At 37.4% G+C, this 18,594-nt stretch overlaps 1 protein-coding gene across 3 annotated transcripts in view; it reads left to right on the forward strand.

The window, feature by feature from the left end:
- The window catches only part of fgd5a (FYVE, RhoGEF and PH domain containing 5a), a 45,945-nt gene extending 34,421 nt beyond the window's left edge, over positions 1–11,524 (forward strand). For 2 of the 3 annotated variants that reach the window (XM_053227045.1, XM_053227046.1), the window contains exons 12-21: positions 169–237; positions 3,066–3,149; positions 4,194–4,273; positions 4,832–4,925; positions 5,130–5,267; positions 5,567–5,669; positions 6,716–6,855; positions 6,985–7,113; positions 7,973–8,127; positions 9,226–11,524. In XM_053227045.1, coding sequence (XP_053083020.1) covers positions 169–237; positions 3,066–3,149; positions 4,194–4,273; positions 4,832–4,925; positions 5,130–5,267; positions 5,567–5,669; positions 6,716–6,855; positions 6,985–7,113; positions 7,973–8,127; positions 9,226–9,262 — 1,029 coding nt within the window. In that variant the 3' untranslated portion in view covers positions 9,263–11,524. The remainder of the gene's footprint in view (positions 1–168; positions 238–3,065; positions 3,150–4,193; positions 4,274–4,831; positions 4,926–5,129; positions 5,268–5,566; positions 5,670–6,715; positions 6,856–6,984; positions 7,114–7,972; positions 8,128–9,225) is intronic. The other variant, XM_053227047.1, reaches the window with a different exon arrangement.
- The last annotated feature ends 7,070 nt before the right edge of the window (positions 11,525–18,594 follow it).

Genomic DNA, 18,594 nt, shown 5'->3' on the forward strand with positions numbered 1-18,594 from the left:
TATGATGATACATTCCAAGCACAGCAGTACATCTAGCAATGAGATTACTACTGTGGCACCTCACTGATAAAACATTATGACACTCATATGAGACGACCATCTGCTCTGTGTGCGTGTGTGTGTGTGTGTGTGGGTGTGTGTGGGTGTGCGCACGTGCGTGTGTTCCAGGTGTTTGTGAAAGAGGGCACGCTTATGAAGGTCTCCCATAAGAGCCGACAGCCTCGACATCTGTTCTTGGTAAATCTTGTCGCTTTTCTTCTTAGAGCATCTCAGAACTTTGTTTAGCAATATTTCCATGTAAAGGATCATGCTAGTTTCTTCATTTCAGGTTTTTCTGGTCCAGAAAGAATCTCTTCCTCCTTTTCATAATAAGACAAGCCACAAAACATATATAAGTAATTTCAACATAATACATGGAGCCAGTTTTGGAGGAAAAGGGAAGGCTTTCAAGGTTTTTATTTTATTTTAATTCTGGTGTTTATTCCAGGTGTTTATTTTAAATCTGATTCACCTCACAAGGCTCTAAAAATTACAAACTGCTCCTTTAATCCCTGAACACGGACATGTTCAGTTGATTGTCATTCCTACCTTGACTTGCGTGACAGTTTGCTACAGAGATTTAATCACAACCGTGTCAGGTTTAAGAGCCTCTCCACTAGACTCTCACTCACACTCCTCTCTCAGCTGCTTTTGTTTTTCGAGGCTTTGTTTCCTCCCAGGATGTTTGGTGGATGACGGTTTCCTTTTTAATGCCAGACAAGACAGTCAGCAGAACCCTCTAGTGACATTCAGCTACATTCAAGCGCACACTAATACATGGGAAAGAGCTTCAGGCTTCATCCACCTAGAAGCTGGATTTAGGTTTCATTATGGCTACACAGAGTCTAGTCATATATTGGGGTTAATTTACGCTCCCTCAGCGCTTTTTCTTGCTAGAAAGTGGTGTAAGTCACTACTTATGGACCTCGGACCACTGGGGTGCACCATGATTTTTAAAACAGATATACAAAAAAGCACACTTTACTATCGTTTGGCAAAATTGTTTATGCATCAGGCAGTAGCAGGGGTGTGAAGGAATAAAAATTGCAATGTATACAACTAAAGATCACAAAGAAGCAACGACCATGAAGCGTTTATATCTATTTGGGGTGGAAGTGCGCAAAAAAAAAAGAAGAGGAGAAACACTGTGAAGAAAGTAATACTGATTAACTAGGTTTAGTTGATTTGTCCACTTTCTTGGTTCCACTTGTTGATGTAACTGAAATGGAAAAAGTTAGTAGCTAACTATACAGAGTAGGAAGTGCTTTCCCTCATCTAACATAATGAAGTATTAGTTCTATTCATTCTTGCATGTAAAATAATATGATTGGGTGGGTAAGTTGTCACTTAGGGGCCCCAAATGTTCAGAAACGGTTAGCTTATAGGTTTCTGGGAAACCAAAACATGAGTCTGGGCAGCTCATTGGAGCTTTCACGTGTCTGATATGCTAGCTAATGAATTTATGATTTGTGCATCCCTGATGTGCAATCATATGTCATGCATGCACATACTTGTGCACACATACTACTGCTCTAAATACACCACTGTTTGTTCACAGTTGTCTCGTCTATCTCTCTTGCCGTCTCCTCCCTCTTGTTTTCTCCTTTATGATCCCTCTATTGACTCTGTGTCCCTGATTGATGCCACAGTTTGAGTTTATATGACTGATGATTGCGTCTGTAATGCTGGCTGCGAGTCAGACCTGATGTCACAGGGTCCACGAGTAAAGACGGCTGTCTCGGTTCAACTTTAATTTATAGAGTAATAAATGAAAGCGAGTCAAATGCAGCAGTGAGAGCCATCACTCATGCTGTGACCGGTACGCCGGCGCATCCCTGCTTACAAATCATACACACATATTTGTATTCTACACAGGTAAAATCCATCAACTGTCAATGCTCTGAAAACATTATTTTTTTGCTTAGAAGTCACAGCAATATCACTGCTATGAGAAAAAAGGAGCTTTCAGTTGCATGGATCTGATATGGGCCTAAAAAAAGGGGTGCTGTTTCTATGAGTTTTTTTGCATTATATAAATGATATAAAGGAAATCTGGAATAGTCATACTTCTAACATTATATAATATCCAATAGAAAATATTACTGGTGCAGAAAATTATACTGGATAAACATTTGGGGTTTGTGCTAAATGTGCTAATTTTTGATTTTCTAACAGTTACAATTTTTATTTATTAAAGTCTGACAGCAGATGATTTTTACTCAGAAATACAATCCAAGTGCAAAGCTGAGCTGTTTAGGGAACGGAACCACCGCTGTGATCACCTGTACTGACCTTCAGAGCTGTCCGGAACGAGGAACTGTCATGTTAATCTGTCTTAAAGTCGAAGCAGCTGGGTCATGGAATTTCTACATGATTTGCTAAGCGTGAGAGAGAACAGGCGTGTGGCAGTATACTCCTCATGGGTGTTGCGTCTGCTGTTTTTATTGCTTTTTTGTTGTCGCTGTTTAGAGCCTCCGCCCAGGTTTCTTTCTCTGAATCTCTGGTGCAGAATTCCTGGATGCTGTCTCTGAGATACGGATGTTTGGGGCACTGCACGTTGTGCGTCCCAATGATGTCATTGCTTTTGTCTGATGCTAAATTTGTCAAGTAAAACACAATGAATGGTTTGAAGAAGTGAGTGCGTGTGTGTGTGTGTGTGTGTGTGTGAGAGAGAGAGAGAGAGAGAGAGAGAATATGTGTAAGTATGGGTTCCCACAATTACAATATCATTGTCAAGTCAAGCAAATAAGATAAACTATATCTATTGTGTGCAGCGTGTGAACTGTGCTCTCAGGGATCAAAACAGAGATGCATAATGTTGCAGAATGTGAGGAAAGTGGAAAAATAACAACCTTATACTGCTCTCTTCTGGTGAAAAATAGAAATGCCAGGCTGTGGAAGTCTGTGTAGTTTGTATGTAGATTTATATTAATAAATAATTAGTTGCAGTGTACATTATATAATTTGGAGTTATATGAGACAAGACTCATAACCCTGGTGTGTGTGTGTGTGTGTGTGTGTTGCAGATGAATGACATGATCCTGTACACCTACCCTCAGCAGGATGGGAAATACAGGATGAAGAATACTCTTCCTCTTAGTGGGATGAAGGTACAATCCACATTTCAGCTCCTTTCATTCAGCAGTTTTGCAGAATTTTAGTTGCTGAATGCTTAATAGAGAAAATGTACATAATTTCATTTGACTCTTTGTTTAATTATTCATCTAAGACATGTTAGATGCCTGAAATTTGCTTCTTTTAGTGATTAAATTCCTAAGCTAACCTCAAATCTTTTTCACACACACATACACACACACACACACACACACACACACACACACATATAAAACAGATTTTTCTGGGGCTATTTAAGCCACTTTTGAGGGAGAGAGAGAAAAGGGGAAGGAAAGAAAAGGAAGAGAAAATGAAAAAGAAAGCAGAATCAATTTTAAAACTAAAAATAAAAAACTGAGAGAAAAGAGGGGAAAATATTATGCACATGTAAAAAATATATAAAAAAAACAGAGACACATTGGCACATTCTCATTATTAGATGGTTTTAAAATAAATATAAGATTATTTCTAGATAGAATAAGATCATTTTAAACTTGAAAGTATTATTTCTATGCCTAGAAATATGCTCAGTGTTCTTATATTTGTTATATAATAATCTCAGAATGAGAAACGTTAGATTTGCTTCTTCACTTCACTTGCTAAGCTATCATTGTAACTTAGTTGTTGTCGATACGTTATGTAATCTCATTTTTAAATAAATGGTTTTAAAAAATTTGAAAAAAAAAATTGGAACTTCAATATCATACACATAATCTCCAGTTTTCTGGTGGAATTATGCCATTAAACGTTGAGAAGCGTGACCAAGGAGGTGGAGTGATACCAAATTAAAGTAATTGTTATAGATTATAGTAATCTATAAGACCTAAACAATGTCAGAAAGCGTGAGGGGCAACACTGAAGAACCTGAATTTTTACATATTTTATGTTACTTATTAGCTAAATTAGTGTCCAAGCTCCAGTGCACAAAAACCCGGGCAAGAAACATGTCATGGCTGTAGAAGAAGTGTGTACATTTGATATCTGGTGGCGTGATTCCTTTAACACTGTCCTTGTATGGGTGTGTGTGTGTGTGCATGAAGGTTAGCAAACCGGTCATCGATAACGTCCTCAACACAATAAGGATAGAGGTCAATGATGTCACCATCACCCTCTCAGCCAGGTATGGAGTCGTCTTTATACTCGTTTGCACATGCGCATCCTTTATCAGGTGTACACTTAGCCATCTTTCCCTCCAATGTTGAATGTTCAGCAAAATTCAAAAGTATTTCCAAAAAAATCTGTCAAAAGAAAAATGCAAAAATAAAACGTTTTTATCAGCGTGAACATTTTAAAGAGGAGCAACAAGATGACATGCCGAGTAGACTGAAGTTTCCAGAAAATTGTAGAAATTGTAAATTGATAACAGAAGCATGCCAAATTATATGAACCCAAAACTCATTTTTTTCCATCTGGTAACCACAATCTGTGAACATCAATGAATCAGTCATCAAAATAGTGCAGGCCAAGCACACAGAATCATGCAGATACTTGAATACACACTTGCTTGGTCATGATTTATTTGAAAATTATGTTTAATGTGACATCTTTTATTTATCAGTACACCATTTCAGTGAAGTCTAAAGACCTTTTGTAGTATTTCAGCAATTTTTCTTATATCAACATGTGGATAAACAACACTAGTTTATATCAATCTCTCTGTCTCTCTTTCTTTCCACAGCTCTGTAGGAGAGAGGGAGGACTGGTTCCACACTCTGAGCCGAGCTATAGCCGACCACGCCGCAGGCCTCAATACGTTCAGCTCCTCCAGCGAGGTGATCACCATCTTTACCTACTTAAACTTAGATTGCTGTGTGTGTGTGTATGAGAGAGAGAGAGAGAGAGAGAGAGAGAGATTGTGTCAGGCTTAGTTTCCGGTTTCCTAACCCAAGTGCTGACTTCATACATGTACACGGGGTATTCGGTGGATGTAGTGTGTATCCCTGTGTGATGTGGGACATTTTCCGTGGTGTTTCCAGGCGAGAGAGAAGCTCTGGATGTCTCTGGGAGAAGCCGCACCTGTCCTGGTGCCCATCTCTCACGCCATGATGTGCATGAACTGCGCATCAGATTTCAGTCTCACTCTGCGCAGGCACCAGTGCAACGCGTGTGGCAAGGTACACACGCAATCTCACAGACACCTGACACCTACTCATCCACAACAGTACCACAAAATATCCCTGCGCACGTACAGTGTAACAGATTTGAAATATTGCTATAGGTGTTACATGTCATATACATATAAATATTTAATAGAATGGCAATTTAACAATCATATGATTTTAAAATCATGATTTAAGACATGTTTTTATCAGCTAAAGCATATTAAAGTATGATAAAGCAAATAATCATATAACAAAAATAATACGCTAAATTCAGCTAAGTTATTAATTACACTTCTGTTTCCCACCTGCAGGTGGTGTGTCGTTCCTGCTCCAGAAACAGATACCCGTTGAAGTATCTGAAGGATCGAATGGCTAAAGTGTGTGACCGCTGTTACACCGAGCTCAAGAAAAGAGGCATGTTTTCCAAAAAGTTTTTACCCCTGAGTAAAGCTGTGTGAGCTAATAACACTTTAACACTTCTCTGCTTGCTTGATTTTTTTTTAGGAAAAATCTTCTATAATATAATCATAAGAATTTTATATCCAACATCCATTTCTCCTTTTCTGCTTTTTTCTTTTTGCATTTTTCCTCCATATAGCATATAGAACACTTTACGATCACTGTTTCTTCGTGGTCTTCTGACGTTAGTTACCTGACTTAGTTGTGTAATTGCAGTTTCTATTCTTTTCACATCACAAGGGGGCCCTGCGACTGTCTTATGTTAATACTACATTCGACTAAAATTCATAACTCAGAATTTACCAAAGCAAAAGAAAACCTAATCCCTATTCATAAACTCAGGCTGGTCTCCTCAAGTTCATCAAGGGACATCAAATCAAAATGGCTGCCCACAGCATCAATAGTAAACAAAGCAGCACTTCTTTACTTTTAAATGCGATATACTGTATATGTGAGTATTTCATTTAGAGCAATCAACATACAGACATATTAGCCTATTAACTCTATAACATTTAATATGTTATTAAATTAATATTAAATTAATATATTTAAAATTAATATCAATCACAGTTAGCTGGCTAGATTATTGCTAACAAACCAATTTGTAGCTCAAATGCACAGAGGTTAAAAAAAAAAACTCCTGAGGTAAGTGGAATACAGCAATAAATCTTTTTACCAAATGATATGAAAGCATCTATTTTAAAAAATCATGGCACCCCCTGGTGGTCCAAGGTCCCTAAGCAACCACTTATAACCCTTGTGCCAAGAAACAGCCCTGGTGACCAGGATATTCAAATATATGTTTTTTTTTCTTTTGAACATTTCTCCCATTTTTGAAAGTCGTAAATAATGTAGTCTTGAAAAATATTGTTTTTTGATTAGTGAATAAAAATAGTCCAGTTGGTAGTGGCATCAAACTGTAATCAGTTAAAATAAATGCACGTCTTCAGACACTTCTAAGCTGTGAGTCATGTTTCGTGTGTGTGTGTGTGTGTGTATAGGTGGGAATGTTCCTGTTCCGTGTGGTAGTGCGAGTCCACACACACAGCGTTCCAGTAGACCTCTGTCCGCTGTATTTCAGAGCCTGCAGCCTCCCAGCCTGTGGAAGAACAGAAAGAGCAGCACATCACCCCTCGCTCAGGTATTACTGTGCTCTCTCTCTCTCTCTCTTTATTTGTGTGTTTGTTTCCTTCCCATTCCTCTGTGTTATACTTTTGTGTGCATGTGTGTGTGTATATATATGTATATGTGTGTGTGTGTGTGTGTGTAGGTGTCGGTGGGCGCTGAAGGCTCCACTATGAGTGGGAGTTTGCAGAGGCGGAAGAAAAGCAAGCGGAAATGGAAGAGGCTGTGGTTCCTGCTCAAAGACAAGGTGCTCTACACCTTCACAGCTCGAGAGGTGAGGGGACACCGAGTCTCCTACACCACCACACACACACACACACACACACACACACACACACAGTGATAATGCTACACCTAGACCCAACCACAGACATAACCAAATGTCTTTATTACAAAAGCTTCCAGTTTTAGAAAATCTGTTTATGGGGACTAGCCAAATATCCTCATAAGGTCACATTAAATATGTGCAGATTTTTGGCAATAATTTCATCATGTTTATATGAGCTTAAGTAATCTGATAATGTAAAAAGTTTGGATTTTCATGAGTCAGATTATAACAAATCACCCATTTTCTTTTTTCTTAATACATAACATATGCACCTCTACAGCCATTTTGCAACCTATTTACTGCTTCCATGACAACCTTTTTTCTCTCCAGTTCTGTTTGTACAAATACACAGATGTAGAGAAGCTAAACATATCAGATTTGTGATAACTGGTCAAGTTAAACTCAGGGTGTCTTTATTTGTTATCTTGATTAAAGCTTATAAAAGCTATAATAACAGGTATATTAGCATGGAAACTTTAACAGTTATATTATGAGCATCTGAGCTTTAATTACAGTTATATTATTAGTGTACATGTAAACACAGTCAAATTGCATGATAACAATACAGCTTGAGTAATGAAGGGACCTAGTGTGTTCTACACACACGCACACACACACACACACACATACAAGCACAATTAACTGTCTTCAACTCTCTCCCAACCAGCAGATGATATCTACATGTACACACTCCAATTCATGATTAAGCCAAATCACATTGCTTATCTTTCCATTGATTTGTCACATTCATGTTCATTACTGAACCTCTCTCTCTCTCTCTCCCTCTCTCTCGCCTTCTCTTCAGGATAAAGTAGCGAGTGAGAGTTTGCCTCTTCAGGGTTTCACAGTGAAGCTGTCTGATCAATCCGAGGGCGACGACACAGACGGCGTCTTTCAGCTCTACCACAAAAAAACGCTGTACTACACATTCAGAGCGGATGATCATCACACCGCACGAAGGTCTGTCTGTCTTACAGACACACATGCAATATACACACAAATACATCAAATGGAAGGTTTTTGAACACATGGAAATTTTTTTATGTTTTATTGCAGTCTAATAACTAGCACTACGACAGACCAAATAAAATCAAACATAATAGCAATTAATATGGTAACTTAATTATAGTTTATAACATCCTAATGCAGCTCTAATGAGTGTTTTATTAAAGGCAGGAGCACGTGGAGTGTGAAACCATTAAGCCTAAGGGTAAAAAAACACCCACAAACAGTGGTGGTGCCTAAAGTGCATAATTAGACTAATAAAAAAAAAAAGTTTGGACTTTGCTGATTTGATTAGATCTAGATTGTTCCATCTAGAAAGTCATTTCTAACATTTCTATCTCAATTTGTTAAGAAAGGAATAAAACACCCCTGAAGATGATTAGGGCACATCCCACGCTAACATTTTTTATTACTTACAGAACATCACATCATACTTTTTAATCCATTTATAGTTACTTTGAATGTTGTGGGTGGAGACAAAAAGTTATAAACACTGCTCTAAACAGTCGTTCCCTCACCAGCTTCTTTTTTTTCTCACTTTTGACCAAACACAATTCAGCTTGTCATGATACATAGGAATCACAAAGTCCTGAAGTCCTGTTCTGAAGATTTTCTTATGTCAGAAAACTTAAAGTTACAGCTTTAACTCTGACACTGGAGACTCCTTACAAAAAATGCTAAATAAACATCTCCTCGCAGAAAACAGAAAACCCACAATGTTACTAGAGAAACGATAACATATTAGAACATGTGCATTAATATAAATCTTTCAGCCAAAATTATTATCAGAGCCGCTGTTATAGACAATGAATCAACACCTTCTGACCAATCAGATTTGAGAATTCAGCAGTGCTATGGTGTAAACATTTCTCTATTCATGTGTACCTATTTCTTTGGTTAGATTTTTACATTTTAAAGTATTTCAAATGCAGTAATTGAAACTAAACTGTGAAAATACAGGGTGGTTAGAAACTTTTGACATATATACAGCTTTATATTCAATTTTCTGCTCTTTCTCTTTCATGTACACATTCTTTCTTTCTTCTTTTACAGATGGGTGAATGCCATGGAGGAAGCCACAGTATTATAGTATTAACTGAAGCAGCGTGACTGTAAGCAGTGGGTTTTTAAACAAAGATGAAGAGGAAAGCGTATGTTAAACCACAACTCACTCCCACTTGAAGGATTATTTGCGCCTTTTTTTTCACTACAGACGTTTAAAAAGAGACGTTTCTGTATACGATCACTGGAAATTCCACGATGGAAGAAAAGACAGTGTTACTTGACTCACCTTTTTCATGTTCTCGCTGAAGCAAAAGTGAAAAATGCCAAATGTAAATAAGTGATATAAAAAAGAGGAATCTTTTAGTACATTTTACACACATTGGATTTATCTGCTTCAATTTTTAAAGTAAAAAAATGACAGTATATAAGTTTAAATATCATTTGAATTTTGATACACAATGATATGGTTTGATGTGTATTGTGTGAAATCTATTTACAATAGGCAGATTTGATATAAGACTGTATATTAGCTGTACATTTCATCATTAGATGCTAGAATTTAGGCTGTAATATAATTTGATTGACAGGGCATGTAAATTGTGCCATAGTTTTCCATCATTGTTTTTTTTAATTTACACATCCAATCTGAATTTCTCTTGTGGCTTACAGGAATTGTTAAAAAAAATTCACAGATTCTCGTACTCGAAAAATCGTTGTGCAAAAATTGCTTCTTTAGTTTTGCACTGGAGCGACGATGTAGTAGAATGTAGTTAAATAATAGAAATCAGTCTGTCAATTTATATTTTTGACAAATATATGCCCAAATCAACATCATTAATCTATGTGATCTCATTATTTAATATTTTGTATAGTCCATATTTACAAATTTAACTATAAAATACTACTATATTACTATCCGCATAACATTTTCGCTGTATGTCCTCATTCAGACTTTTGGGAGGCGGGGCTTAAGGGGGAGGACTGACACCAAAATGTCCTCATTATAATTTTTGAGAGGCGGGGCTTAGGAAGTAGACTGACACCAACTGTCAGTTAATTTTAGTTATCTAAGATGACTGCCTTCATAATGACACAACATTCAGCTACAACAGTTCATTTTGTCTATTTTTTGTGTAGATTTTCTAGATCAGCAAATGACATGACTGATTTGATGAAGATATTTACAGCCAGACCTCTGTTACTTCTCAGGTTGATCTGAGGTGGAGCTCCATTTCCGAACTAAAGAAGCGAACATGACACACTAAACACGTCATTTGGAAAACTGTTTTCATTTTATCTCGGTGATTATGACTGACAATGATGCTGAGTCTTTCCTGCTACATGATCTATCATTACTGTGTCATATTAAGGCCTGGTTTTAGTCTAGAATTTTACTTTCATTACATTTCTAAAGTCTTTTTTTTTTTTTTGCATACCACTGCGTCAGTGGTCAATTTTACAATGATGTTATCATCTGTATTCACGATGCATGAAAAAGCTTTGTTGAGAATGCATTCTGATCTTGATCTCTGCCCAAGCCTGTTGTTTTCTCTACATATTTGTAGACTTAGCTGAATTCTGCAGTCAATTTGATAAAGTCTGAGCCTGCACCAGAAGTTCAGTTCTCTTTAAATAGGCTGATTATAAATATCTTTAGGATGTCCATTCCTGCTGTTATTTACATGAGCACTGTGGTTAAGTACACGTATGAATGTTTTTCCACCTGTCACTCGCAGGTTTTGCATTGTTTCTATACACAGTAACCAGATGTCAGGAGCCGCATTGTGGGCCACATTCAAATCACTGACGCTAATTTGTCCACAGGGGATCACTCTCTATGACAAATGTCTCCACACCGGGGAGGTGAAAGGTGTATGATCGAAATAAAAACATGATCTGTCTTTGTATAGACCCCTGCATGCTGAATCAGAACAGCACAATTTTAAAAATATGGGATTCTACAGGGCTGAGACTGGAGAACACTGAGAACATATGTTTCTTAAATATCTGTTGTGCTGCACTGATTTGTAATTTTTTTTTTTTTTTGTAAGCTTACAAGAGACACAGTGATGACACAGTATTGAATTTATCCAGGTTTATTCTGCTGTACATATTGATGATACACTGAGAAAACAGACGAATGTGTTGCAAATGATACTGTAAGCTTCCTGTAGTTGCTTCACACCAACTGACACTTTTTACTGTACACTATAAAGAAGTCTGTTCTGCTTTTTTCCCCTGACATCTTGCAATCTGTCTGCTTTCTTTGTTTCAAAGGCGACATTTTTATCCCATAAAAAGAAAAAAAAAACACAAAGTGCCAGTACTGAACTTTCTATCAGATCTACAGATGCACAGTATCTTATTCTTTTGTTGCCAGCTGAGGTTACAGTCACACACTGTGTTACATTATGATGATTATATATACGATAAACCACAGAATCTAGCGCAATGTAAATGAAATTGTGTACATAATTATAAAAAACATACATTTTCTTTTATTTGCACTGATAGATAAAGTAAGAAAAAGAAAGTTATGCCAGTTTTATCAATAGTTTTATCTGTTTTTTACATGAGGAAATAACAGTTTGGTTTTTATTTTTTGTTTATTTACAAACTGACACCTTTTTTTGTACTTTATTATTAAGGTGAACCAGCTGTATGGATTTGGGATATTATTGTTCAAATAAATGTAGTAAAAAGATGTGTCACATACAGACAATTATTTTAAAAATATTATTATTATTATTATTATTATTATTATGAATAATAATGATAATAATAATAATAATAATAATAATAATAAAGAAAAGGCACTAATATTATTTATGATTATATACATTTTTTATTTTTTATATTAAAATATATTGTACATTTGGTGAATTATTATTTTTATTGTTGTTGTTTTACATATAAATTATCATTTAATGATTATAATAATAATAATAATAATAATAATAATAATAATATGTAATGTAATAATACATAAAAGTATAATGTATACTATTTTTTATTTTATTTATTTAGCCCATTTGAATGCTCAAAAGGCTTGAAATACAAATATTAAAATATTCAACTACATATTAATTAAATAATCCACATTAATGAAATAATCCACAAATCATGAAAATATCATAAAATAAAGCCCCATAACTATGAAAATGGCTTGGTTTTATTCTAATTTCAATAAAAGTTTGCACTGAAAATATCTTCTGGAGCGTAATTCCAAAATTAAAAGCTAATATAATTATCAGTTTCTAGCTTCCATTAAACCAGCGTACTTCACTGAGTAGCTGATAGGGGGCAGCACAGACAGTTCTACTCACAATGAGCTTTCCATGAGTTCCCGCTGTAGTGATCATGAAGAAGAACTGGATGGTAATTATGAATACTTAACACTCTCCTTCCTGTTGATCAGTAACTGAATGGGAATACGTTATAGCATTACACTAATGTGGCCTGACTTTTAATTCAGATCTGATTTTTATCTCCCTGAGACCAGCCTGGAAAAAAAAAACTCGTATCTAAATAATTAATAGCTCTCCAAGGTCACTGGGCCTAAAGTGCCTGCTCTCTCTCTGTAATTACACACACTGCTTGTGTGAGCTAGGCCCGAAGTCTGGACGCTTATCTGGACCCCTCGTGTAAGAGAAGCCCCTTATCGCTGACATCGTTTTGCATTCAAGCTCTCGCCGCTTGTGATGATCAGACCTCGGGGCTGAGTAAGGTGATATAACTACTGTAGGTTTGGATAATGAGCTTTATCATCAGGCCCCAGGCACAGTTGGGTAAAGTGGGACGAATTGTGAATAATTGATGTGAATGAACAGAAAGAAACTGCACAAAACATTTCGGCCTATTTCTTTTCATCCGCTGAAATATTAATGGTGCTGCTTCATTGTGATGGCTTTGTATGAGGCTGGTTTAGGATGTGTAACCTTAGCCGTGATAACAGAATTAGTGAAAAAGCTCTCAGACGAGTGGAAAAGGACCACTTAGGCGTGATGGGTTACAGAAAGGCTGGTAGAAATAACAAGTCAACGGTATTACAAATAAATATCTGTTTATGAAGATAGGGGCAACAATATCACACAACAAGAAGAGGTGGCATCCGTCCAGAGTAAAAAAAAAAAAAAAAATCCAAGGACCTCCCTATGATCATGGAACAGATTTCATTTTAAGAACAATTCTCCAAAAAACGTACCATCGTATCAGTTTATTCCTGACCTTTCCACTCATCCAGATGCAGATCTGAAACAGTGTGTGTCATATTAACAGCACTTCCTGCTTCTACTTAAAACTGCAATTAGATTATTATTAACACAAAGCTTGTTTTTTAGTTAATGGGTTTTAGGTGAACCCCTTCCATTTTAAGTGGCCAGACAATTAGTCTTGGTTACTATGGTAACTAAATTACAACCATGACAACAGTGATACCAGTTTATAGTAATCACCACTGTCATGTGATTTAAAAACTTGATTACTTGATATACATCACAGACCTGTGGGAGTCTCTGAGATCCATGGATGTATAGGACACAGCAATATTCACAGAATATCTGATTTGTTCCTTGGTGCATGAATGAAATGATTATTAGGACAGTACTGTCTTCCTACAGTGGCTTGCATAAACATTTACCCCCTTGGCCTCTTGGTTGCTTCTCTGACTAATCCCTTCTGACCTTTGGAGGACGGCCTCTTCTAGGCAGATTTGTGGCTGTGCAAAATGTTTCCATTTTTTTTAAACAACGGATTTAACGACGTTCCAAATTGTAACAAAATCCTGCTTGTTATACTTTGCCAGAATGTTGTCCTGGACTTGCTGTTCTCGCTCCTTAGGTCTTCATGGTGCTGTTTGTTTAGGTGTGTTCTTTAACAAACTCTGTGGCCTTCCTGTAACAGGTGTATTTATATTGAGATCATGTGACACTTTAATTGCACACAGGTTGACTCTGTTCAACTACTTGTGAGACTTCTAATGGCAACTGGTTGTATCAGAGCTAAATTGGCGGGTTGTGGGTGGTTCATGGGGAAGTTCAGGAGGGTGAATACTTATGCAAACCACTTTGAACAAGCCTGTGGGCTTCCATCAGATTAATAGACCTCTCAAAGATGTAACATGAGGTCAGGGTCAAGGTGGCTGTTGGAGCTTATTATACGTGCAAAACCTGGGAACAGAGAGCAGATTTAGCAAATGAATGGTAGCTGAAGAGTTTTGATTGAAGTACAAAAAGACCTGAACATCGTGAGACTGTTCAGGTCCATTTGTTCCTTTTTGGTTAAATGAGTTGTGTGATAAGAGAGAGCACAAAAAAAATTGAGAAAAGCGAATCTGCAGGGAACGAATAGCGTACGGCAAATAGGCAGTGAAACCTAGAGAGACTGAGAGAAACTGAACTGCCGAAACTGGGCTGCTCCAGTTGCTAAACTCCCTCAAGTCTCTCCTGACCCAATAACGAGATTGATAAAGTAGGGACAGAGGGACAGGTTGTGGGGGACAGATTTATTTTCGCTGTCTTCCTACCTGAAAAGTACAGATAGAAACATTGGGCTAGAGAATTAGAGAGAAACCTTGACAATGAAACTATTGTTGGTGTGTGTGTGTGTGTGTGTGTGTATTTGTGTGCGTGTGGAGATAAGATTTCAAAAAATAGAGAATTCCCCTAAGACTTCTTTCACAAGGTCTATATTCGGGTTGCAGCCATATTCCGAATACCACGTTTATATGCGTACAGGCATCGGAATATTCCTGTATACATGGTTGTCGTAAGTATGCCTGAATTGCCATTCCTAAATACGTAGCCTACAGCTAAGCATCTGTTAGCACCCACAATTCCTTGCGGACCGAGCATTCGCATATATCTCCTTTCAGTGGATTTTCTGAATAAGGTGTTTACATGCAACAAATTTCCGATTAAAACAGGCATATCCCAGGGACGGGAATCGGAATTTGGGCAATCAGAATATTGTCTTAATCTGAATCGGGGCAATCGGATTGCGGCGTTTAAATGACTCAATACTAATTAGAATATTGCCAGATTCCAATTAATATCGGAATATTGATGCGCATGTAAACGTAGCTGTTGTCTCTTTCTTTGTAGCAGCTGTAGCTCCAGAGGTTCCAGAAGGTTCTGAGTTCAAATCCCAGAACTGCTAAGCTCTCAGTTACTCACATCTGAATTAGTGTAAATATTAAACCCATTTTGTTTGACATAAGGTCAAACTTTCAGTTTAAGAGACACCATTTTTAAAAATGTGACATTCAGTTGTCACTCAGAGACCACAAAACCTCAGCCTGAAAGTGAGCCAGATTGGTGTTTAACCACAGCTAGAAAGCGAGAGGTTACTTTTAATGGGTTACATGATTAGGCAGCTTCTCGAGAGAGATAGCCATCTCTATGACACAGAAGACAGGTGATATTTATACCTCAGCACTGCTGAATTCTCCATTCTAACTGATCAGAAGGTGTGGATTAATTTAACTACATAGCCCTGATAGACGAATATCATACACTTGTTTAGAAATAATACAGGAGATCAAACATCGACTTAAAAGATTTACATCATTCATTAATTTTCAGTCAATTATAAATTCAGATAATGTATGATTCAGCTACAGATAATTGTAAAAAGCCAACTATGAAATTGGCTATGAAGTCCTTCTAATATCCTGTTTCATTCCATCTCATATATTTATTAAATTTCACTATTAGCTTATAACCTTTATAGCAATGGCACAATATTATTTTATTCATTTTTAGTCAGGACAACATGATCACCATGGTGCACACGCATTTCTAATGTACAGATATTATGCACTCCATAATCCCTCTTTCCTTCTCCTAATCTTTACCATATATCTTATAACAAAAATGGCTCTGTACGTCATAGACACACTGTCTGCTCTTACACGTTACTTTGTTTGCGGAAAATTATACGACTTAGTTGCTATATACAACAAGAACTTGTGCCCACAAAACTAGCCCAGTTTGGCAAAAAAAAAAAAAAAAAAAGCACAACCCTGTCATCAACTGTCATGTCTGCTGCTTAACAGCTTAACAAATGTTCATAGGTCGAGCATGGAGCAGCATGATTCCTGCCCCAGTAGGCTCTATGGAGATAAATGGGGTAGTGAGCACGCTGGCCCACGATTGCGGAAACAATAGAGCGTCATCTTAGATCTGTCAATTAGCAACATTTTTAAAACCATTTGTTAACTCAAACAAGGTTATTAGTATTTTGATGCAATGTATGGAGTTGTGAATGAGGACTTTATGAAGATATACACTTGACACTTTGGATGAGGAGCCACTGGTAGTATGTTATTAAGAGTATAACTACACTATATGGTCAAAAGTTTGTGGACACCTGACCATCACACCTATATGTGCTTTTTGTACATCCCATTCCAGATTTATTCCCCCTTTGATGTGATAATAATCTCCACTCTTCTGGGAAGGCTTTGCACTAGATTATGGAGCGTGGCTGTGGGGATTTGTGTTCATTCAGCCACAAGAGCATTAGTGAGGTCAGGCACTGATGTTGGTGAGGAGGTCTGGGGTTCAGTCGGTGTTCCAGTTCATCCCAAAGGTGTTCAGTGGGGTTGAGGTCAGGGCTCTGTGCCGGACACTCGAGTTCTTCCACTCCAACCTTCACACACCATGTCTTCATGGAGCTCGCTTCGTGCACAGGGGCATTGTCATGCTGGAACAGGGTTGGGCCTCTTAGTTCCAGGGAAATTGTAATGCTACAGCATACAAAGAAATTCTATACAATTGTGTGCTTCCAGTTTTTTGCGGCAAGAGTTTGGGAAAGAGCCACATATGTGTGTGATGGTCAGGTGTCCACAAACTTTTGTCCATATAGATTATGTATGTGTGGAACTCATCATGTCTGTCAGCATATGTGCTGTTTAAGGTCAGTTTCCATGCTGCACTTACATGACCTCTAAACCAAATGAACTTATATGAGATCAACTCCTAACCACCTTACGTTTGTTCAGTGATGCTTCTTTTGCGTACGTGTTTGCCTTTAACCAACGGCTTTGTAGAGCTGTGATTATTATCATTTTATTTTATTGTAAAAGCCACACACTCTGTGTGTATTATGAGACTTGTGTGTTAGTTTCACTGGTTAGGAGACAAAAGAAAAGATGTGTCATTCTGTGTGTCATCTCTCGCCAGTTCCATATATGGCTGAAAACAGGTCTGTGTTTGTGTATTTGTGTTTTTCTCTCTCTCTCTCTCTCTCTCTCTCTCTATCTATTTCTATCTGTTTGTGTGTGTGTGTGGGCGACTGGGCAGGATTCCACTCCTATCACTCTATCCATGAAGTCACCATTATTATCTTGATTAATGTTTAGAGGACACAACATACAGTTTCTTGCGCAAAAAAAAAATAATAATGAGGTCACACCTTTTCTAAGCACAGTCATGCTCGGACTTACGTCATGCCTGGGAAATCCCCTTTGAAGAACAATTTTATAGTATTTATAATTAGGCTCAATGTGTAAAGTTTATTTATTTATTGCCAGCCTTCAGAACCATGAATTGTTGCGAATTTGAGAAGAAGAAGAAGAAGCATTGAAAAGAAGTGTGTGATTAATATATACTGTAAATCACACAATCATTAATCACAGACAGCCACAAAAAGAGATTTCAATGTACTTCATTTTTAAAAAAGGGAGAAAAAACAAACAAAAAACATAATTCCTCTCCTCGCTGAATTCACAGACGGAGAAAGAGAAAGAAAGCAGGAGAACGAGAGAAAAAGTGTGTGCAAATGAGTGTCTGTCATTTTTCTCCTTTTTTTGGACATTGTTTGTTTTTCCACCCTGGCAGCTTCCTTTCCTGTCATTTAGCCTGGTAGTGCCGTCTGGTGTACTGCTGCTCCATTACATTACATTACACACACACACACACACACACACACACACACACACACACCAGTGCCTGTATAATCAATTGATCATAGTGAAAGGTCATTAGTCAGACCAGTGCTGCTGGGCCAGTCAGGGCCAGTCATCTGTACTGCTTCTGTTCCGGTCAGTGGAAACAGATAGGAAACACACACACACACACTCTCTCTCTCTCTCTCTCTCTCTCTCTCTCTCTCCCTCTCTCTCTAAATTCACCTAAATACGACTTATCAGTTATAAGGAGCACCATTTTGCAGGCAAACTCCTATGACACAGAAGCAAAAAGAGTTTTGTCTGAGTAAGTCTATGGAAGTCTATGGAAGGTATAAACCAACATAATACTGATATTGTGAAATGTCACAATACACATTTCTTGGATAATAGTGAATATTGTCACTACTTTTATAGTCTCGCAAGCCAAACTTCTCAATTTCTCTAGAGAGTCTGGTAATTTCCACCTACTTTCACAAAAAGAGGCCATGACTGACATTACAAATGGC

This window comes from Pangasianodon hypophthalmus, chromosome 20, assembly GCF_027358585.1.
Source record: "Pangasianodon hypophthalmus isolate fPanHyp1 chromosome 20, fPanHyp1.pri, whole genome shotgun sequence".
NCBI lineage: Eukaryota > Metazoa > Chordata > Actinopteri > Siluriformes > Pangasiidae > Pangasianodon > Pangasianodon hypophthalmus.